General features: G+C 44.5%; 1 protein-coding gene across 1 annotated transcript in view; it reads left to right on the top strand.

Annotated features, from left to right (window-relative positions):
* Nucleotides 1-762: 762 nt before the first annotated feature.
* Nucleotides 763-18,051, top strand: part of dpp10 (dipeptidyl-peptidase 10 (non-functional)) — a 92,524-nt gene continuing 75,235 nt past the window's right edge. Inside the window, exon 1 of the mRNA XM_084688804.1 lies at nucleotides 763-822. Coding sequence (XP_084544930.1) covers nucleotides 763-822 — 60 coding nt within the window. The remainder of the gene's footprint in view (nucleotides 823-18,051) is intronic.

The following is an 18,051-nucleotide window of genomic DNA, read 5'->3' as shown; positions in this document are numbered from 1 at the left end:
AAAAACCATATTTCCTCCTTTCCTGCCTGTAAAATCGCCTCATATTGCATCAAGGTTGCTCCCTCTCTGTGGAAGTGGCTGTTGGCAGTCCACTGTAACACGACCATCACAAACCTGCAGTAACAAGATAAAAGTTTTAAATGACATTGTGTGTTTGTTGAGGAACATAGCCCATGGCTTCAAGTCTCTGTGGAGGTGTGGTGATTACATTCCTACAATACCCCTGCCTCTAATACCCCTGCCTCTAATTACTTGCCGATATCAGATTCACTTTTTGGTGTTGATGATCATTTATTATGGATGGTTGATGAAGCAGCCTGCTACTCATATTTTAAATATAATGCCCCTAATAAGGTAGGCTATAGACTGGTAGTGTACAGTGTGGCTGTGGTGGTCTATAGATGAAAACAAACCAATTAATCAAAAGGCAGTTAATGGCACAAGCTTTTTCCCCAGTGAGCTAAGTGGTACATTCGTAGCACTGTCCGCAGCCTGCTCCCCACGCGCCCGTTCTGTTGAGCGTACTCGCTTCACAATCAAGTCACTCTCCTTTGGAGCCAGCCAGAAGGAAGCGCGAGGAGACCGGTTGCGCGCATCATCTGTCGTACACAGGTCGGACATACATTCGCCAAATATTCAAACGGAGTTCACACATCCAACGGGTGGGGAGTCACTGGAAAAACGGCCATTCGTTTGCTTTATACATTGGCTGAAGCAGGCGTTCTCCCTGGTCTTGGATAGAAACGGTTTGTGGTCCTCAAGATGAACCAAACCGCAACCGTTTCGCATCAAGTGAAATGCCAGTCTACGAAGACTATCAAGGTAGATCTTTTTTATTTACACCCTTCGAGGAAAATGTGTTTTTGTTGATCGTTTTCGGGTTGATACATGTTTTTTCGCTTCACGGTTCAGAGAAAGTTCCAACCACCTTTAAATAAAAGTTTCCTCTGGGTTGTGGTTGTGTTTTGCGCATTGACGCACAGCACTTAGGACAAGGTTTATTCATTCAGTTTAATTGTTTTGCATAAAAGTGTAAAAGCGACTCTAGTAGAGATCTTTGTCTTCGGTGTCGAGTGTTCGTATGATAACCAAGACTGTCGGATATTGTACCTTCAGATTTTTAACTAAATTGAATGTTGTCTGTATGCATCTGTTAGAGTGAAAAGACAGTAGCTTTACACAATGGTGCAGTGCAGAGGTTTAAATTCACATCACGGTGAGTGCGTAATAGTCGACTGCTTATGATAATAAAGACAAGCATGACATGCACTGACACGCTCGTGGTAGGCTAATCATGCACGGAACTTAACAGCTAATGAAAAGCAGCGTTAAATGGACACCATACCAACAGTAGGCCTACAGACTGATTGTCTTTGAAGATGTGTGACTAGTTTGCGGTGTCCACATGGGCCATGGTTTAATTGCGTTATTTAAATACGTGTAGTAATTCAACTAATTGATGCTCATCAAGCTGGCTTCCAAGCATTACTCTGGGAGAACGCCTTTCCGAGAAACAAAAATCAATCCAATCATTTCCCTTTATATTGTTACCGTATTTCGTAGTAGCCTAATCGATTTTATGGCATTTAGTTCGTTTTGTTTTTTTAAATCATTGTCCCTAGACACTTATATGGGAAATGAAGGTGCCTTACACACATTTTAGATTTGTATTAATCATATCAGTGTTGAAACAATGAAAAGTATGAAATGCGCATTTTAATATGTGGGCTAAACATATGTTGATTCATGTTGTGCAGTGACTCACATTGGTATTGATTTTGCCGCGGGTTCTGCATCACTTTCCAACACCTAGAGTCCCCAGGGAGAAATTTCACTTGGAGCCAAGTGATTTTTTCGGCTTTGAATGCATCACAATACTACATAATTAAAGAGATATGCATGCAGTTTGTTGTCAGTAGATAATGTTAAGGTCTTGATAAAATATCTACAGAAATGTGAATAGAAATAGAATGAGCAGAAATATGGACATTTAAAATATTGTCCATTCGTGAAAAATGTGATTATTCCGATGGGATGTCAAACGTTCCTTCGGTGGCTAAACTATCTGGTAGGCTCACTATGCTCTCGGAAGAAAAAAAATCGTAGCACATTTCATTGAATGTTTGGCTCCATACCAGACAAGGTAGCCTAATTAGTCATAGGCCCGCTGTATTGTATGATAGTCCTGTTTCATTACGACCCTAGCACCCCCAACTGAGCGTGTTGTTGCTACCGGAACGTCTGCTACCACTCGGGTGAGGTTCACGCCTGGCGGCCGGGGAAGCCTCCACTCTCTTACCGCAGCGACGGGTGTCTGCGCGAAGGTCAGCTGCGATCTGTGGGTGAAGAGGGTCAATCATTTAAATCACACCTAGTTCAGCTCACTTTGCAGTTCACATCTATCATTTGCTTCTTATGACACACTAATCTGTATGAAACTGTCAGGGCCAGCCACAAGGGCAGCTGAAATAGGCTGTAACATGTGAAGTCATAGCTAGCAATTCAAGTCCAATTAGGCCTACTTGCTGTGAGGATTAATTGTATGCAGGCAACAGATTTTACAATACTAATAGACAGTTTGACGAAACCTCGGGTGACACATAATTAGCTAACAGAAGCAACAGACTTTACTTCAAATTATAGGGACATGGTTACAGTGTGGGCTAGTAATGCGACCACAACTTTTTGTGTCCTGACTCGGGGCAACAGTAGTCTTGTTTTCACATCTTTCCTGTCCTCCTAATGGATTATCAGAGTAGGCCTATGTAGCTGGTGTGTGGTGAAACTCACTCCTCAAGTATGTAAGAGGCCACCCGCGTCAAGAAACTGTTGGCTTTTCGTTGGCGTAGTTGGTAGTGGTGGCGCCTGGGAAGTCAGAGGTGGCAGGTTTGACTCCCGGTCGGAGCGGAGAGTTGCCCGCATGCCTCTGATGGAACTTGCAAGACCATGTCTGTTACACCTACACCTACACACTGTACTTGCAAATAATCCCCCCGTTGATATATCTACTGTAAACGTTACCCTGATGTTCCTTTCAGCCCACAGCAAACCTGTCACGGCCTTAGCAGGTGTCCCGAAACAACTAGTGGATCACACCACGCTGGGAAAGATTAATTCTTCTCAAGCCTCCTTTGTGTTATAGTACAGAAGGATAATCTCAGTGTGCCTGACCTCTCGGCAGCAATGTTGTGGTCTTAACAGCCCTCCCCTCATCCTCTCTAAATGCTCCCTCATCCTCCGCTGTCCTCACGCCACGATCTGGTACAGAAAATCCCATTAGCTCCAGGCTGCAGTGTTGTGGTCTTGAAGGGGGGCCTGACGAGTTTGTGGGTGCAGCCCGGAGTTGGTGTTCACGGCACCATAAAACGGACAGCTTCTTCTTCTATGATTGATCGGACGTGGTTCGTTTGTTCTGTATCACTGGAAGCTGGAAGCTGTGGCTGTTGTTGCGTTTATGATCACTTACAGGTTTAAAAGGACACTTAATTGTTGTATAGATAAAGAGAACAAGTCATTTTGACGCTTGAAGTCTGTGTGATTAATTAATGCAAGTTTTCTGTCTAGCTGACGGTTGTGTGGGTGGGTTGAGTCTGTGACTCTTGGCTTGGTCTTGATTAGGACGCATTTTAGCAGAAAAGATATTGCCAGTTTTTAAGAAAGGTGATTACACTCTAAGGTCAAACAGCATTCACTTACTTGACAAAAATCTCAGTTCTTTGTTCCAAGTAGCTTTCACAGCACAATAATATAGCCTTGGGAATTCAGCATTTCGGATAGTGATTTAGAGTTCGGGAAAACATTTCTATGAACGAAATGCTTATTGGAAATCCAATGTTTATTGATGGCAGAGCAAGTTTACACAGCACAAACTCATCTCAGAAATTCATTAATAAGTAATCGTGCTCATTAAATAATGATAAATGACGGCACATATTGACTCTGCAAAGCAAAAGCAAATATAATACTCACAATCTTATTGAAGTTATTTTTAAATACAGAAATACCGAATAATATGCTTGATCTAAAACATATAAAATGTTTTTGTCCTAATTTTCATCATGCAGACCGGTCACTAACCATTTATTGAAAAAATAGGCTTACTTGTTACCATGATAGACATTTAACACCTAAACATCTTTTTGGAATGTTCCTTTGAGCTTGACTGGTACATGGAGCCTGTGTTTGAACCAAAAGGAATGTGTGTTAAAGGACATTCAGTGGCCCATTAGAGAACCACATCTGTCTCACAAAATCTGTGTTAACGGATCATGTAATGGAGTAGAGATTGGGACCAGTATATATAAATCTGTGTGTGCTATATGAATGTTCTGTTTGAGGCAACGTGTTTAGTACGGTACAGGTAAGTGTGAACTATTATTGGATGTCTCCTGTGATGTGGAGGCAGTGGGTGAAGAGTGGTAGGAACACATCAAATGAAGGATATCTGTTAGTAATGGCATAGTAGATGAATGACTCAAGGATGAATGATGAATCTTTAGGTGGTTTGTATACAAGTGGACTGTTGGAATGATGGTTACAGTCAGCCTATGGACTGTATAGTACAACAAACAAGGACATGTTATGTATTATATAAGGACATGAATGTTTGAAAAAGGTATATTCAACCATTCAAACGTCACTGTCAAGAGTGAATGTGACACTTTCCCTCGCATGACAGGACCATGGTGTCTCTCCCCCATGAACCCACAGGATCCAGGGGTTAATATCAGTATCTCTGTCAGGGTACTGCATTTTCATACTCCATTTTCCTTCATCTCGCTCGCCCCCCTCTCCCCAGGAACTCAGTAGTGGGTTATTGAAACTTTGAGGCCATCCTTGTGCTTCCCTCCATTTACCAGACCTTTCACATAAATAGTCTTTAGAAACTGCTGGCAACCGACGCGTGGCTGCGAGACAGCCATCCTCCTCCTGTGATCGATTGCTCAAATCAGTCTCATGAGAATAATTGCATTGCCTCTCCAGTCTGTGACTTAATAAATTACAGCCACACGCCAAACAATCTTAATATATTCTTCCCCCCCAAAGAACATTTCTCATTGTTTCTTCTGACTGAGGACTGTGTTATAAAAGTGTCACTATTCTGTTTGTTTTTGGTTGAAACATGGCTGCCGTTCATTGGCATGTCTGTCACTGCACTCTCTAGAGGTGGTTATTTATTCCTAGAGAGGAGAAATTAACTCTGTAATAAAGAATGTGTAAAAGGATCTAATTTGTCATTCATCAAGCTGTATACTGTTGTTTATGGGCTTCATGGGGTCTGGAGAATCATAATGCCCCTCAAAACCTACTGAATAGATCCAAACTAACCAAACAGGCCAGCATTGTGTAAAACTAGAATTCAAAGCCAATTTCCCTCATGATTCATTATTGTAACTGTTAGGTGTGAGTTGTTAATTGGGCTGCTGGGAATTAGATGTTGACTCTCTGGGAATCCAGAGACCTGATTGGTCATAGCCTGCTGACATGTGGCAAAGTGTGTTGAAAAAAGGAAATTAGCAAGCTAATTAGGAGTCAAACTTGAAGCGTTGCCATGGTCTTTGATATAAACAATATTCCAAAGCCAAAAAATGTTGGCTGGTGTTCTGTCTTGCACACATACGTTCTGTCTCTTTAGTTTCACAACTGAAATACTGGGCTCAAAGGTCTGGATCCTTGATACACAAAGAGAGATGGTGCTTTTTATGAACTGTCATCTTCACCATCCAGTATTTTTTAAAGGCTGTGACCAAATGTGGTGTGAATATGAGATGGTGCTCTGACATGCAGTGGGTTTTGCTAGTTGAGGTTAGAGAAGTAGAACTTATTTTCAGGCATATAGTGTAGGTGTTTAATAACCACACCGTTGTCAACCTTGTTAGCTCCACCTCTCCTCTGCTCCCCATGCCTCCCCGCTTGTGCCACACCATGTCTTTTTCACAGCATCTTTAAATATCTCTTATTTATGTAGTTTGTTCTGCTCTCTGGTATCTTTGATCTCTTTTCAAGCCTATCTCATTTCAAATCTCTTTAAGCCTGACAACTTTTATCACGCCATCTTGTAGATCTCACTTGCCCTGGTACTGCAGATCGCCAACCACGATACAGTATCTCCAGACATGCTCTTTGATCTCTATCACAGCTGAGTGCTTGAGGCATTTTGAGGGCACTTTTTGCTCACTCTCTTCTCTGTTTTCCCCTGTCATTGTGCAGTGACTTTGCACAAGGGCTTCATGTGTTAATTGTTGTGAATGTTGCTGTGTTTGACAAGATATATACTGAGCCAATAATGTGATTAACTTCACTGCTGCATTGCTGATTACTCTGCTGTAGGATGAAAGCAGGTCAGTGAGAGCTGGTTTGTGATTTATTTTGTCTTCATTTTTCCCATCCCTCCACCAGCCCAGACCCTGTGTTTACCCTCCATGGCCACAATTACTGCCACCGGGCCAAATGGCAGCAAATCTGTCTCTTAATTACAAGTTTGACACATTACGTTGTAGCATGAATAAATGCGGTATTCTTTTTTACATATTTACATTGGTAAAATGGTTTGGTTTTTTCAGAATTGACAAAGGTGATGGAGGGGTCACACATTCTATGTTTGCTCTATGAAATTGCTGTCAGCTTTATTTATCTAGCATGCTGGCTACCTTGAAGGTTTTTTTATGTGATTGTTTTGTCCGCCTCTGGTTACCTGGGATCTGATCACTGACCTGGAGCTTTGATGCCTTATGTTTCCCGCCTTCTCACCAATGATATGATTAGACAGACCCTCGTAAAGACACCATTTCCATCTTGATTGCTCCCCTCAAAGAAGACTTTCCTCAGAAACAGTAGAGTCACCTCTGCTTCATGAATGTCTCTCTGAACTGGAGCACCTTGTCTTTCATCTGGATGCCTTGTCCTGCTTCTCACTGCCTGGTTTCCCCCGAGCAATTCAGCTCGCTAGAAATACACACTTTATTTAGTGCTTCCGTCTGAACGACACCTGTTTGTCCTCCTCCCTGCGTAGGATTCTTTCATGATATTTTTGAGTAGCTGAATGTATAGATATCCCCAAAAAGCTTTTGAACTGGAACTATTTTAGAAATGTGACCACCCCGCTAATACGTTCACAAATAACTCTTCAAACTGATTTAGAAACCATATAAGGTTAAGGAGGTTATATATTTGTCTCATTGACTCAAGTCCTTATCACCCAGATATCATGGAAACTTTTGAGAATTTCGACCAAACTGGGCTGACACTCATACTTATTGAGCTCCTGTATCTTACTAATGTAGATATTTTTCCAGTTTTTGTCGCCCCAGTCGTCCCTTTAGCGACCCAGACTCACAGGTGGGGGGTTGGGCACGTTTGCACAGTAGCACATTCTCTCTCTGTGATTTCTCATTTCCGGTGATCTCCCACATGGCTGGCTTGGTTAAGCTTTGAACGCGCTGTTCATAACACGAAACTTCAGCTGACAAAATCACAACTTTGCAATTTTTCAACTTGCAAACTTGAAACCTTTCTTTCTGTTCCCAAAAGTATTCGATGTGTGAGCGTGAGCACCCTGACACACTTCCTGTTTACGCTGAGAAAGTGTGAGAGGAAAACAAGACTGTCTTAAGATTACAGAAAATAGCGGTGTAGTTGTAGAAGAGTCTGACAATAGGTCCATCTCTTCGTCTCTTAGGGAGCCTGTATGTGAGGAGTCTGCCTACCTTGTGTTTTCTCCCTTCAGACATGAAAGACCGTCGCAGGCCGATCGACATCTGAAATGTTTCTCCTTGAACAGAACGTGAAATGAATGTTGGTGTGAAGCGGCAGGCCTAACCCAGCTCCATCGGCTGCTGAGAGCTATTTCTCTCAGTCTTCAGGCAAAACCATTTGGCAGAAACCCCACGATCTTTCCTTGTAGTGTAGGATTGTTTTTTCCACCAGGGAGTGAGGTATCTCAGCCTGATGATCAGAACTTGTTTCCGGCCTCCTGTACTCAGGTGTTGATTAGATTCGCACCTTCAGACTGAGACATCAGTCTCAAGATTTAATAGTGTGCGAGGAAAGCGACACCTTTGCAATGAAATGTAAAAAATAAAAATGTAACACTAGTTTTGGTGAACTGTGTCTGCTTCCAGAAGTATGTTGCACTGTCTGGATGATTCTCACACAGACTTGTGTGACTGCGACACTTGGAGTTTTTAGGTTCTCACCCAGAACACCAGAACTAACTGTGTGATCCCAGTTTAGGATCGTGCGTTGGGTGGTTTTGTTGACGTCCGGTGTTTTGAAAGTTTATCGATTGTGCTGCTGTTTTGTCTTGTTTCATCAAAGTCCCTAATACGATGAAGACTTCTCTATCCTGTAAGCCACACAATGCTAAAGATTAATGTACAATGTATGTATTTAAAAACATACAGTAGATCAAAAATCAAGAACATTCACAAACAGGCTCTAACGAGCAGTTCATTTCTTCGTCCCTTCGTTTGGACCTGAGGCTACAAGAAGAGCCTGGAGAGACGCAGCTGAACCTGTTGACCCAGCGCACTGGAAGAGGAGGCGCTGAGCACTGTGAAGTAGCTGCAGGTAGCAGGTGTGAGGAGGTAGGTGTCTGTCAGACCGATACAGCCTCAGCTCTCCTCCAGGCACGCCTGCAGCCCCCGCCCCCACTCCCCCCGCCCCTCAACCAGCCTCTCCAGCCCGCACACGCTCGAGACATCTTTCCCTGTGAAACAGCACGCCCTCTGGTGGCGTCCAGTGTGATTGCAGCTGTGGAACTGGGCAGTTATTCTGGTCATGTATTATAATGTAATAATAATAACGTTCATTTATCAGATGCTTTTATACAAAGCAATACACAGGGGGGACTTGAACCTGCTAACTCTTGATCTGTAGTCAAAAACTCAACAAAACTCCCCTGGCCATGAATTTAAATTGTAATTCTCTCAGTTCATCGGTTACACTAGTGACTGCAAACTGTGTTCCTAATCCCTGGTCCCTGTTGGCCACAGGCAGCAGGAACCTGGGTTATATGCTAACTGATCTGTATCATGAAAAGCACCCCACGCTGAAGACCGCAGATCAAAGCTCATCTGCTCTGTGGAAGAAGTACCATTACAAATTGAAGGCAAGGCCGTGGGCAATGGATCTCCCTGTTGCTTCACTTTCCTTCCCGAGCTATGAAGAGCTTCCATCATTGAAACTGTGTTGTGTTATAAAACAGTTATAAAAAAAATCCTGTCCTCTCCTCCTCTGCCTCTGACAGACTAATCTCTCACATCCATGGCTCCCAAACTGTGTGGATACTCCTGCAGACAGACACGATAAAGTTCCTGTACAAGAAGATTTGTGGCATTTTTAATCTCCCTGCTGTTGGAGGAACCTGACAGGTGATGAGATTTCTGAGGTTTTAGAATTGCTTTTAATCTTACCGAACAGGATATGGTTTCCTTTTGTTTCCTTGTGGTTTCATGTTATTAACACAGACCACAAACGTCAGCTTGGCTTTGTAAGGGTAAGTTGATACAAGATGGTGCTTAACTTAGCAAATCATTGAAAGATTACGTTGAATGTGACGTCAATCCGTAGAGAGGTTTTCTGCTAAGAACGCTCGGCTGGATATCGAACCAGTGCTTCTTTCAGGTAATGGGGACAAGCAAAGCTTTTCATTGGTATTCTGAGATCGCTTTACCCATCTTGCGGTACGAGAGAATGCATAGACTTTGTGACAAAGTTGATGAAGCATGTATTTTCATCTCTGAAGATTGCCACCAGTGGTGACTGTAGGAGCATTAGAAATCAGCCCGAGAGGGGGGAGAGGGGGGGCAGTAACAAGTAACAACACACAGGTTGATAGGTAGAACGTGTATGGAATGAATTCAAATGCACCTGTGTGGGTGTGTGTGTGTGTGTGTGGTTGTGTGTGTGTGGTTTCAAGCGACACCACCTTGCATCTGCATTTGTTTACAGGCTATTCTGCAAGGTACCATTTGAAATGCTGGCACAATACAGTCCAATTCAGAACAACACAGAACATGCACCTGGATGCCCACTCAGAGCGTCAGTGTCACCTGGGGCTGAGAAGAGGTTAGCTTCCACCTACACTCCACATCAAGTACCCCACCACGTCCTTGACTTCATTATCACTTGGTCAGTTGTGTGCTGGCGAACACCACGCCAACTAACAAGCTCTATGTCAAGTGCTCTATTCATTAGTGAAGATTGCTTTGATGTTGGTATATAAATATGCACAGGGTTAATGAATAGTGCATAAAGCTGATCCAGTACAGATGCTTTTTATGAGTTGTGAAAGAACATGCATGCTTGCCAGGTGTCTTCTACTCTGCATACAGTAATATGATATCAACTATGCTTCAGATGCTTGACTGAACTCAAAGGGAGCTGTGCTAAGTTGTGTGTAAACACTTAGACTTGCTTGTTCAACTATCTTTACCACATTCTATTCTAATATTTGTCAAATTTTTGTTAGTCGTGCTGGAAGATTCCTAATTAAACCAAGATTTCTTGTGCCTTCCAGATATATATCAATATTTCCCTCTATCATATATTTGAGATATGGGGAACATATACTATACTATGTGTGCATGCTATCACATTGGCTTTCAAATCCTCTTACCTATCTTTAAGCTTCTATTGTGCCGTACCTTCAGTAAATGAGCACTGACATGTGCCTCCCAGCAAGAGGCCTGGACATGTGACATATCATGACTTCTTACCAGACAAGCTGACTCACCCAGGGAGAGAGCCGGGATTAGCACCATCATGTCTGTGGCACTTACCATACAATATTTAATCTGATCTCTTCAATGTTGCTCGCCTAATCTTCCTGCCTTGGCAGTGTATAATGTATCGTTGATGAGATGAAGGTTATATTGTGCAGATGAGTGGGGGATACCCACACTGTAACCACGATCCCTTTAGGTGGGTCTGTGTATTATGAAGGTGAACTATTCATCCCCATTCTCATGACCGTATAATGAAGTACAGACAAGCTAATCCTGACCTGTCTGTCTCCTGCCCTGAGTGAAGGATCTGTGGTCTGATTTAAGGACGGGCCTCATTGCTCATAAGAGGCGCATGCTTCATGCGGCACACACTTCCTCTACACCAGCTATGAAACCAGCAATCTGAAAACAAGCTCTCTGAAGGTACGCAGTTGGTCCCTGGTCCAGGACCCATCAGGATGTTTGTTTCCTGCTGAGGCCCCTAACTAGATTACCAGCCGGAGATCAGTGAACTGCATGCTGGGAAGTTGGAGGTTGCATGTTGTGTCTCAACCATGCTTTTCATGCCCCATGATTCAACTCTCTGCTGTTTGTCTGTTTGCAGAATGAGAAAAAACCGTGGAGAAAAAAAAGTGACAGTTTGTTTTATTGCCATTGTCAAGTCTTCATACTTAATGGTTGTCAGCAATACTTGGTGCTGTAAACATAATTTGTATACATTTCACCAGCATTCCACTGTTAATGCAAGTATATTATTATCACAATTAGCGATTATTGACCATACTGTTACCGTTTTAATATTATAACCGACTTACATTTTGTGACAGGCAAATCCCAAGTTGTAGCTACTGGAAGACCTCATCCAGACGGTATCCAACAACAGAATATAAATATGAGGTGAATAATAGCATCGAGCCTGTGTGGTGCACCAGAGACACCACCCTGAAGCCAGAGAGTTAGAGCCTTCACTTCACACAGCAGTTCAGAAGGGTTCTGTCACCACCACCAGTGCCTTACTGATTTAGAGTCACCAGGATTCCCTCGTTTATTTATATTTTCTTTCAATCTTTACCCCCATAAAGTGTAAAGGAAGTGGAAAGCTTGACTTGTTGATAAATGTCTGGTAGAAATCGAAATTGACATCTGATAGGGCCATTCCAATGAGCGAGCGACGGATATTGGACAGAAAAATGAAACCGCTTGCTCAGCTGAGATAACAACTCTATCTGCTGAGCAGGGAGAAGAATGGATGGATGTTTCCATTTAAGAGCAGAATCCAATCCTTTCAATATCTTCGAAAGGATTGTTGCCAAGCTGAATGTCAATTATATCTGTTGCCTGGTACACAAGTCAATACACCCACGCGGGGTTAAAGATGGATAGATCCTCGATAGTCCAATTTCTGTCTAAAGTTGCCAGTTAGCTAGCTGACGATATTGAGTGTATGCAGTGGGTTAAGGTGTTAATGCATTTCTGAGATACTAATTTGCTGGCTGTGAGCTTGCATTCAGCCACTAAAAGGAAGAAATTGAAAAGGAGTTGTATATTCTATGCATTACCATGCAGTTACTAAACTCATATTTACACAGAGAACAGGACATTTCCATATCATTACACGCCCTTGCCTCCCAATAGTTTCTATAGAGTGCTGTGGTCTTTTTCTTCAGCAAATGGCCTCCATTTACACACTATGAAAGAGACCCTGCAGGAGGAAGAGTAAATTCACAAACGATCTCCTGTGGGAGAGGCTGGGAGGAGACACGCCCTCTCGGCCTGTCCAATCCTTCCACAGTTGGACCCTGTTGTCTCTGCTCTGCTGTGGCACTCTCCCCTGCGGCTCCTGGACTTCCGCCTCCCACCAGCAGGGGTCAGCGCCTGCTCACACAACCCTCCTGCGCTCGGGGAGTCTCTGCTAGGAGAGAGACTACGAGGGCTGGCCTCATCGGGAGGACCACCCGGGAAGTCAAGATGTGGGATGTGACCCCTTATGTGTGGAGACAGGATCTCCCTGATCTGTTATATGTAGAGCCTTCTCCATATGAAGAAAGGAGGAAGGGTCCGGATCAACGCCAGGGTGCGGAACACAACTTTCTTGATGACGCCTGCCTTCGCCCACAACAGTCTCCCTGTTTGTCTGTTCTTCTGCCTTCGACAAGGAAACAACGACGAATGCACATGATTGAAGGATAATGAAACACAACCTTGGGTCAGCCCTCTGCAGACATCCCACTAAGCAGGGTGGACCTAACCCGCCTGGCCCCCATCAGTGCAGGGGAGAGCTTAGCGTCGCCGCTCCTGAGGAATTACTGTCGTTCAGCCCTGCTAACGAGGGGGCACAGAGGACCCTGGCTCATCACTGTTACCACGGCAGCACAGGAAATCAATACTGCTCTGCGCGTGACACGACAACAAGATGGAGAAGGCTCTCGGTAACCCCACCCTCTTGGACGTATTGGGATGGACGTATTGTGTCATCTGTCGTTTGGGCCTCCTGGATGTCATTGGATTCCCCCCGGACCAATCAGGTGGGGCCCCCGGACACCTGGCAGGGCGTGTGGGAGGAGAACTGGTTCAGTGTTGGTCAGAGAAGAGTCATACCCTTCTTTGATACTTCAGTGGTAGGTGTATGTTCGTGGTGCTCCTGGCCTGTATCCATCAGCACAGCGCGTGATGCCTGGTACCAGGATCAATACAGTCAGTTGAATCTTGAACAGATCAAATTCCGAGTGAAACGATACACAACAATATTTAACTATACATCAACATTCTTGTGAGAACAGATATCCATTCATCTGATCTCAACCCTAACGAGTTCCAACAGCTCATCCCCAAGCTCAGCATGGGGTCCCGGTCACGTCCCACCTCCCCTGGCAGACGCTCCATGGAGCAGGAGATGCATGGATATGCATAATCACACTCCATTATCCTACACAAACCCCCTCTCACTGCCTCCCCTCCTCAAACAATACCTCTTCAAGCATCCATCCATCAATATTCCAGAGGGGGGAGGGCTGGAGGGCTAGCAGGAGACAGGGGGGAGGAGAGGGGCTTCCAGGGCTTCATAAGGATAGAAAAACAAACCTGTGTGTGTGTGTACGTGTGTGTGTATGTGTGTGTGTGTACGTATGTGTGTTGGGGGGGTTGTTGATCTCTATTGCTGAGAGAGAGCCCTTGTTTATAACGCTGGGTTTGTAGTAAGTGAAACGGACAGCGGGGTGTCTGGCAGGAGGGGAATTTACTCCTCAGCCTGTCATCCAATCACAGCAGAGGGGGGCAATCAGGTTTCATTTGAGTCCCTTCAGAATCTCTATATGAAAACAGACAGATACTTTGCCTAATGCAATAAAACATTTGAACAAAAGGCACCCAAACTTCTCATTTAATGACTCTGACAGGTCCTGCCTACAGGCCAAAAGTCCATCCTATCTATCGTCTAACCGATCAACTGTGTTTAACAGAAACAAGTTGCAAACACAGTGTGTCACTTTTAGAGTGAAAGGACTGAGATAATGAGAACAGATGTGTTTTACAGGATGCTGTTGGATTCTATGAAGTGCTCCAGTGTCCAGACAGACCATCTCCACCAAGTCCTAGTTCTGCAAACACTAACTAGCTAATTGCTCAAAGCCGTGGTGCGCTTCTTCAACATGGAGAGAACATGCAGCAGCTTTCTCATCTTTCATGGAAATGTTGAACCCAGACTCGCAACGCTTCAAGCTCAAACCACAGGGAGCATCTCAAAACTGCTCTTTCATTTAATCTTGTTGCTCCCTAACCCAATTCCTGTTATCTAATTCTCCCTCAGTGGAGGCGATAATCTAATTCATCTAAGGGAGATGGCAGAATGGGGCTGGAGGTCTGGGTAAAAGGGCCCGGCGCCTTTGTCCGTCCTCGTTTGTGTCGTTTTGTAGTTAGGAAGTGCATGAAGCCAAATCCCTGGTGGAGGCCGTGGTCCGCGTGGTCCTAGAGGGGAGTGCTACAATTCTAGATGGTGTGGCGGATGTATGGCAACACTTTGTGTGTGTGTGTGTGTGTACAGCAGTGGACATGTGTTTGTCTCTTGTGTAGTGTGTGTGCATAAAAAGAATTTGAGCTATATGAAGTGGTCTGCACTTCGTAAGGCAAAAGTCCCATCACAGGAGTTTACATTCTGCTAAGTCCTGTCTGTCGGTTCTGGCCGTTGGTCAAGTGAGTTTGTGATTCATATTTTCGTTTTTATTGACCCGCCTCCAGAGGTCGGCTCCACCAACCCGACCGCCCCTCGCCCAGCCGTGAAATTGACCTTGGCCTTGATCCCCTGGTGCTGAGATAAGCCCAAACAAGGGCGATAAAAACTGCTCCCTCGGCAGTGCATGTGTGGAGAGAGGGAAACCTTGGCCCTCAACGGCGACCGGTTTTATTGTCCACTGGCTGTGAGCGGCGAGGAGACACTCTGCGACTCTAAACGCAGACCGCCCGACCGGCGGCCATTAAAATTCATGAGACACGTTGGGTTGAATGCCGAGGTTTATGGAAGCGCTCACTCAGTACACAGTTCCTCAGGGGATGAATATTGTGAGTGAGAGAGAGAGAGAGAGAGAGAGAGAGAGAGAGAGAGAGAGAGAGAGAGAGAGAGAGAGGAACAGGCAGGGGCAGGAGAAGGGAGTGAAGAGAGACTGATGGTGACACGTTGTTGAGAAGAGGATAATCCTCTGGACAGGGAAGAGAAATGGAGAGAGAGAGAGAGAGAGAGAGAGAGAGAGAGAGAGAGAGAGAGAGAGAGAGAGAGAGAGAGAGAGAGAGAGAGAGATTGGGGGAGGAAAAAAGGGCGCATAAAGGGAAACGTTTTGGTGGTGAGTTTGGGGGAGAAGACAGAGAAACTGCAGATGAAGACAGAAGATGGGATGCATGTGATGCTGATAGAGTGAAGAAAGAGAATGGGGTTAAAGGGCGAACAGTTGGAGAGAGTAAGAGTTGCCTGGATGGTAGTGAAGAGAAAAGGAGGGTTTGAGAGACACTCAGAGCCAGTGGCTAGATATCCCCCAGGCAGTTTGTGACAGGCAGGTAAAAGGGAAGTGTGGTGTGATGGAAAGCGTAAGTGAACAACACTGAAGGAGTTCATATGAGGGGAAAACCGAGGAGGGCTGAGGGACTGACAGACTGAAGACAGGAGGAGCTGGCTGAATAAAAGAACTGGACACGGCTGACTGACAGTGAGACAGAGAATGGGAGAGTTGGAGAGAGAGAGACTCTTGCTTTGAGACACAAGGAACCGAATAAAAAATCTCAGTACAGACCATTAAAAAACCTTCCCTTTTATTCATGTGAACAGAAACACAGGAGGACAGTGTTGCTTCGACGTGGTGTCTTCTGGTCTGGTGGGTTGGGTTCAGGTAAAAACATTCGGATTTACGTTTGGCTGATGCTGACCAAAGTGGGCGTGGCTATGCCTCTGCACGTGGGCGTGGCTATGCCTCTGCACGTGGGCGTGGCTATGCCTCTGCATGTGGGCGTGGCTATGTCTCTGCACTGTCCCTGTGCAAGAACTTCCAAATACACCCCGTCATAAACATGGATCAATTGACACAGAGAAAGGCTTTTTTTTTGAAGATTGAGTATCTTTAAAGTAGTTCTTACTCCTTTGAGTGCAATATTCTTTATCTGGCATTTGAGTCTCTGGGCTGATAGCCTTCAGATGTCTCCTTTTTGTAACTATTTGCAATAATTGCATATCCGACATCACACTGTGAATGGGCCTTTTTGTTGAAAGCTCTGTAAAGTAGCTGTTGAAGATGTGGGTGTCCTGTGCAGACCAGATTGCAGCACTTGAAGTCTGAACCCAGAAGGTAGCGATAGAAACAGACTCATTAACAGTTGACGCATTAAGGAGGCCTATAGCCCACAGATTTTGCAAACATGACTAGATTTTTCATAGATTTTGCAGCCATTGAATTCATAAATCCTACAAGGTTTATACATGCTTTTCACTTTAGCCACATTTGGCCAATTCCATGAACTGCGATGGATTACTGTAATCACTGGTATGCAACGTTTTTGAAAGTGGAGGACATGCAATACACAATTGCATAACAAACATGACAAAGCAGATCTGAATCCCTAAACAAGCTACGTACACTAGGTAGGATTTCTTTCCAGTTAAAACAGAAACACTTTGTCCCCTATGAACATGTTGTGTACGCTAATGAGGCCCTCTGAGAGTTGTTTTGCAACACTGCCAGCTCATTGCTCATTTTGGAGTGACACGCTATTTTCCAGCCAATTACGTTCTAGCATTCCGTTTGGTGAGGCGGAGCTTCCTCCTTGGTTTATTTTGTGAACCACTGTCACTCAAAACCAAACTGGGGAAACAGGGACTCTCAGGGGCTCTGATTCTCATATTTGAGTATAGTGTTCTATAAAGTTACCTTTTGTAGCTTCAAGCAGAGTGCAAATTATACAATGACAATTGGGGGGGGTCAACTTCTTCTCCAGGGCGTGTATTGACCCCTCTAACCTGTTGTTCTTACCGCTTTTGGGACGGTGGGGTCCAAGTCTTAGTTAGGGGGGGGTCAGACCCCCCCTAACCCCCCTGTACTTTGAACCCTGACTTTAAGGGCAGACTGCACTTCAGATCCATGTGTTGGGCCACGACACCCTCCTAAAGGCCTGGCACACAGAACACAGCTGGCTAGCTGGCTGGGGCGTTCAGCAGTTTCATTATAAAGCTGTATGGTACTAACATTGTGGAGAGCCTTGGAGTAGATTTTCTCGATGACCTACAAGGTCTCATTTGAATTTTAAACACAACAAGACAGCCTCACATGTAACTCAACCACATCCAACCACCTCCAACCACAACTCGCATGTTGTTGACAAACCCATTGCGCTTGTCTGCGTATTGTCAGCAGTTTAACATAATGTTGCTTTGACTTGTTGCCAAGCTACTTATAAAATAATATCGTACTGCATGTGACCAAGTAAACGCTGTGTCAACCTAACCAAACGTACCTGCTTGTTTGCGTTAGCAGGTACGTTGGGCTAGTTCGACAAAGCGTTTACTTGGTCACATCCGTATCATACTGAATGTGGTGTCTTGGTGGTGACACGCTGTCAGATGTTCGTGTTTCCTATGAAGGTAAACTTGAACTTAGCTCAGCAATCCTGAATTTACCGTCTCCCTGGTCTAGATTAGTTTGGCGGATGGGGTTTGTAAAAAGCATTCTCCTCTTAGGTGCTATGCACACAAATTGTGTTCAGGACTGAAAGACGTAACCGACTAGAGAAGCCTCTGATGTGTTGACCCTTCTGTTATAGACGGATTCTTTGTCTTCATCTCATCACACAG

The sequence above is a fragment of the Hypomesus nipponensis genome, chromosome 23 (assembly GCF_054491055.1).
Source record: "Hypomesus nipponensis isolate SF chromosome 23, ASM5449105v1, whole genome shotgun sequence".
Taxonomy (NCBI): Eukaryota; Metazoa; Chordata; class Actinopteri; order Osmeriformes; family Osmeridae; genus Hypomesus; species Hypomesus nipponensis.
Note: the sequence above shows the minus strand (reverse complement) of the source record. Positions and strands in the feature narration are given on the sequence as shown.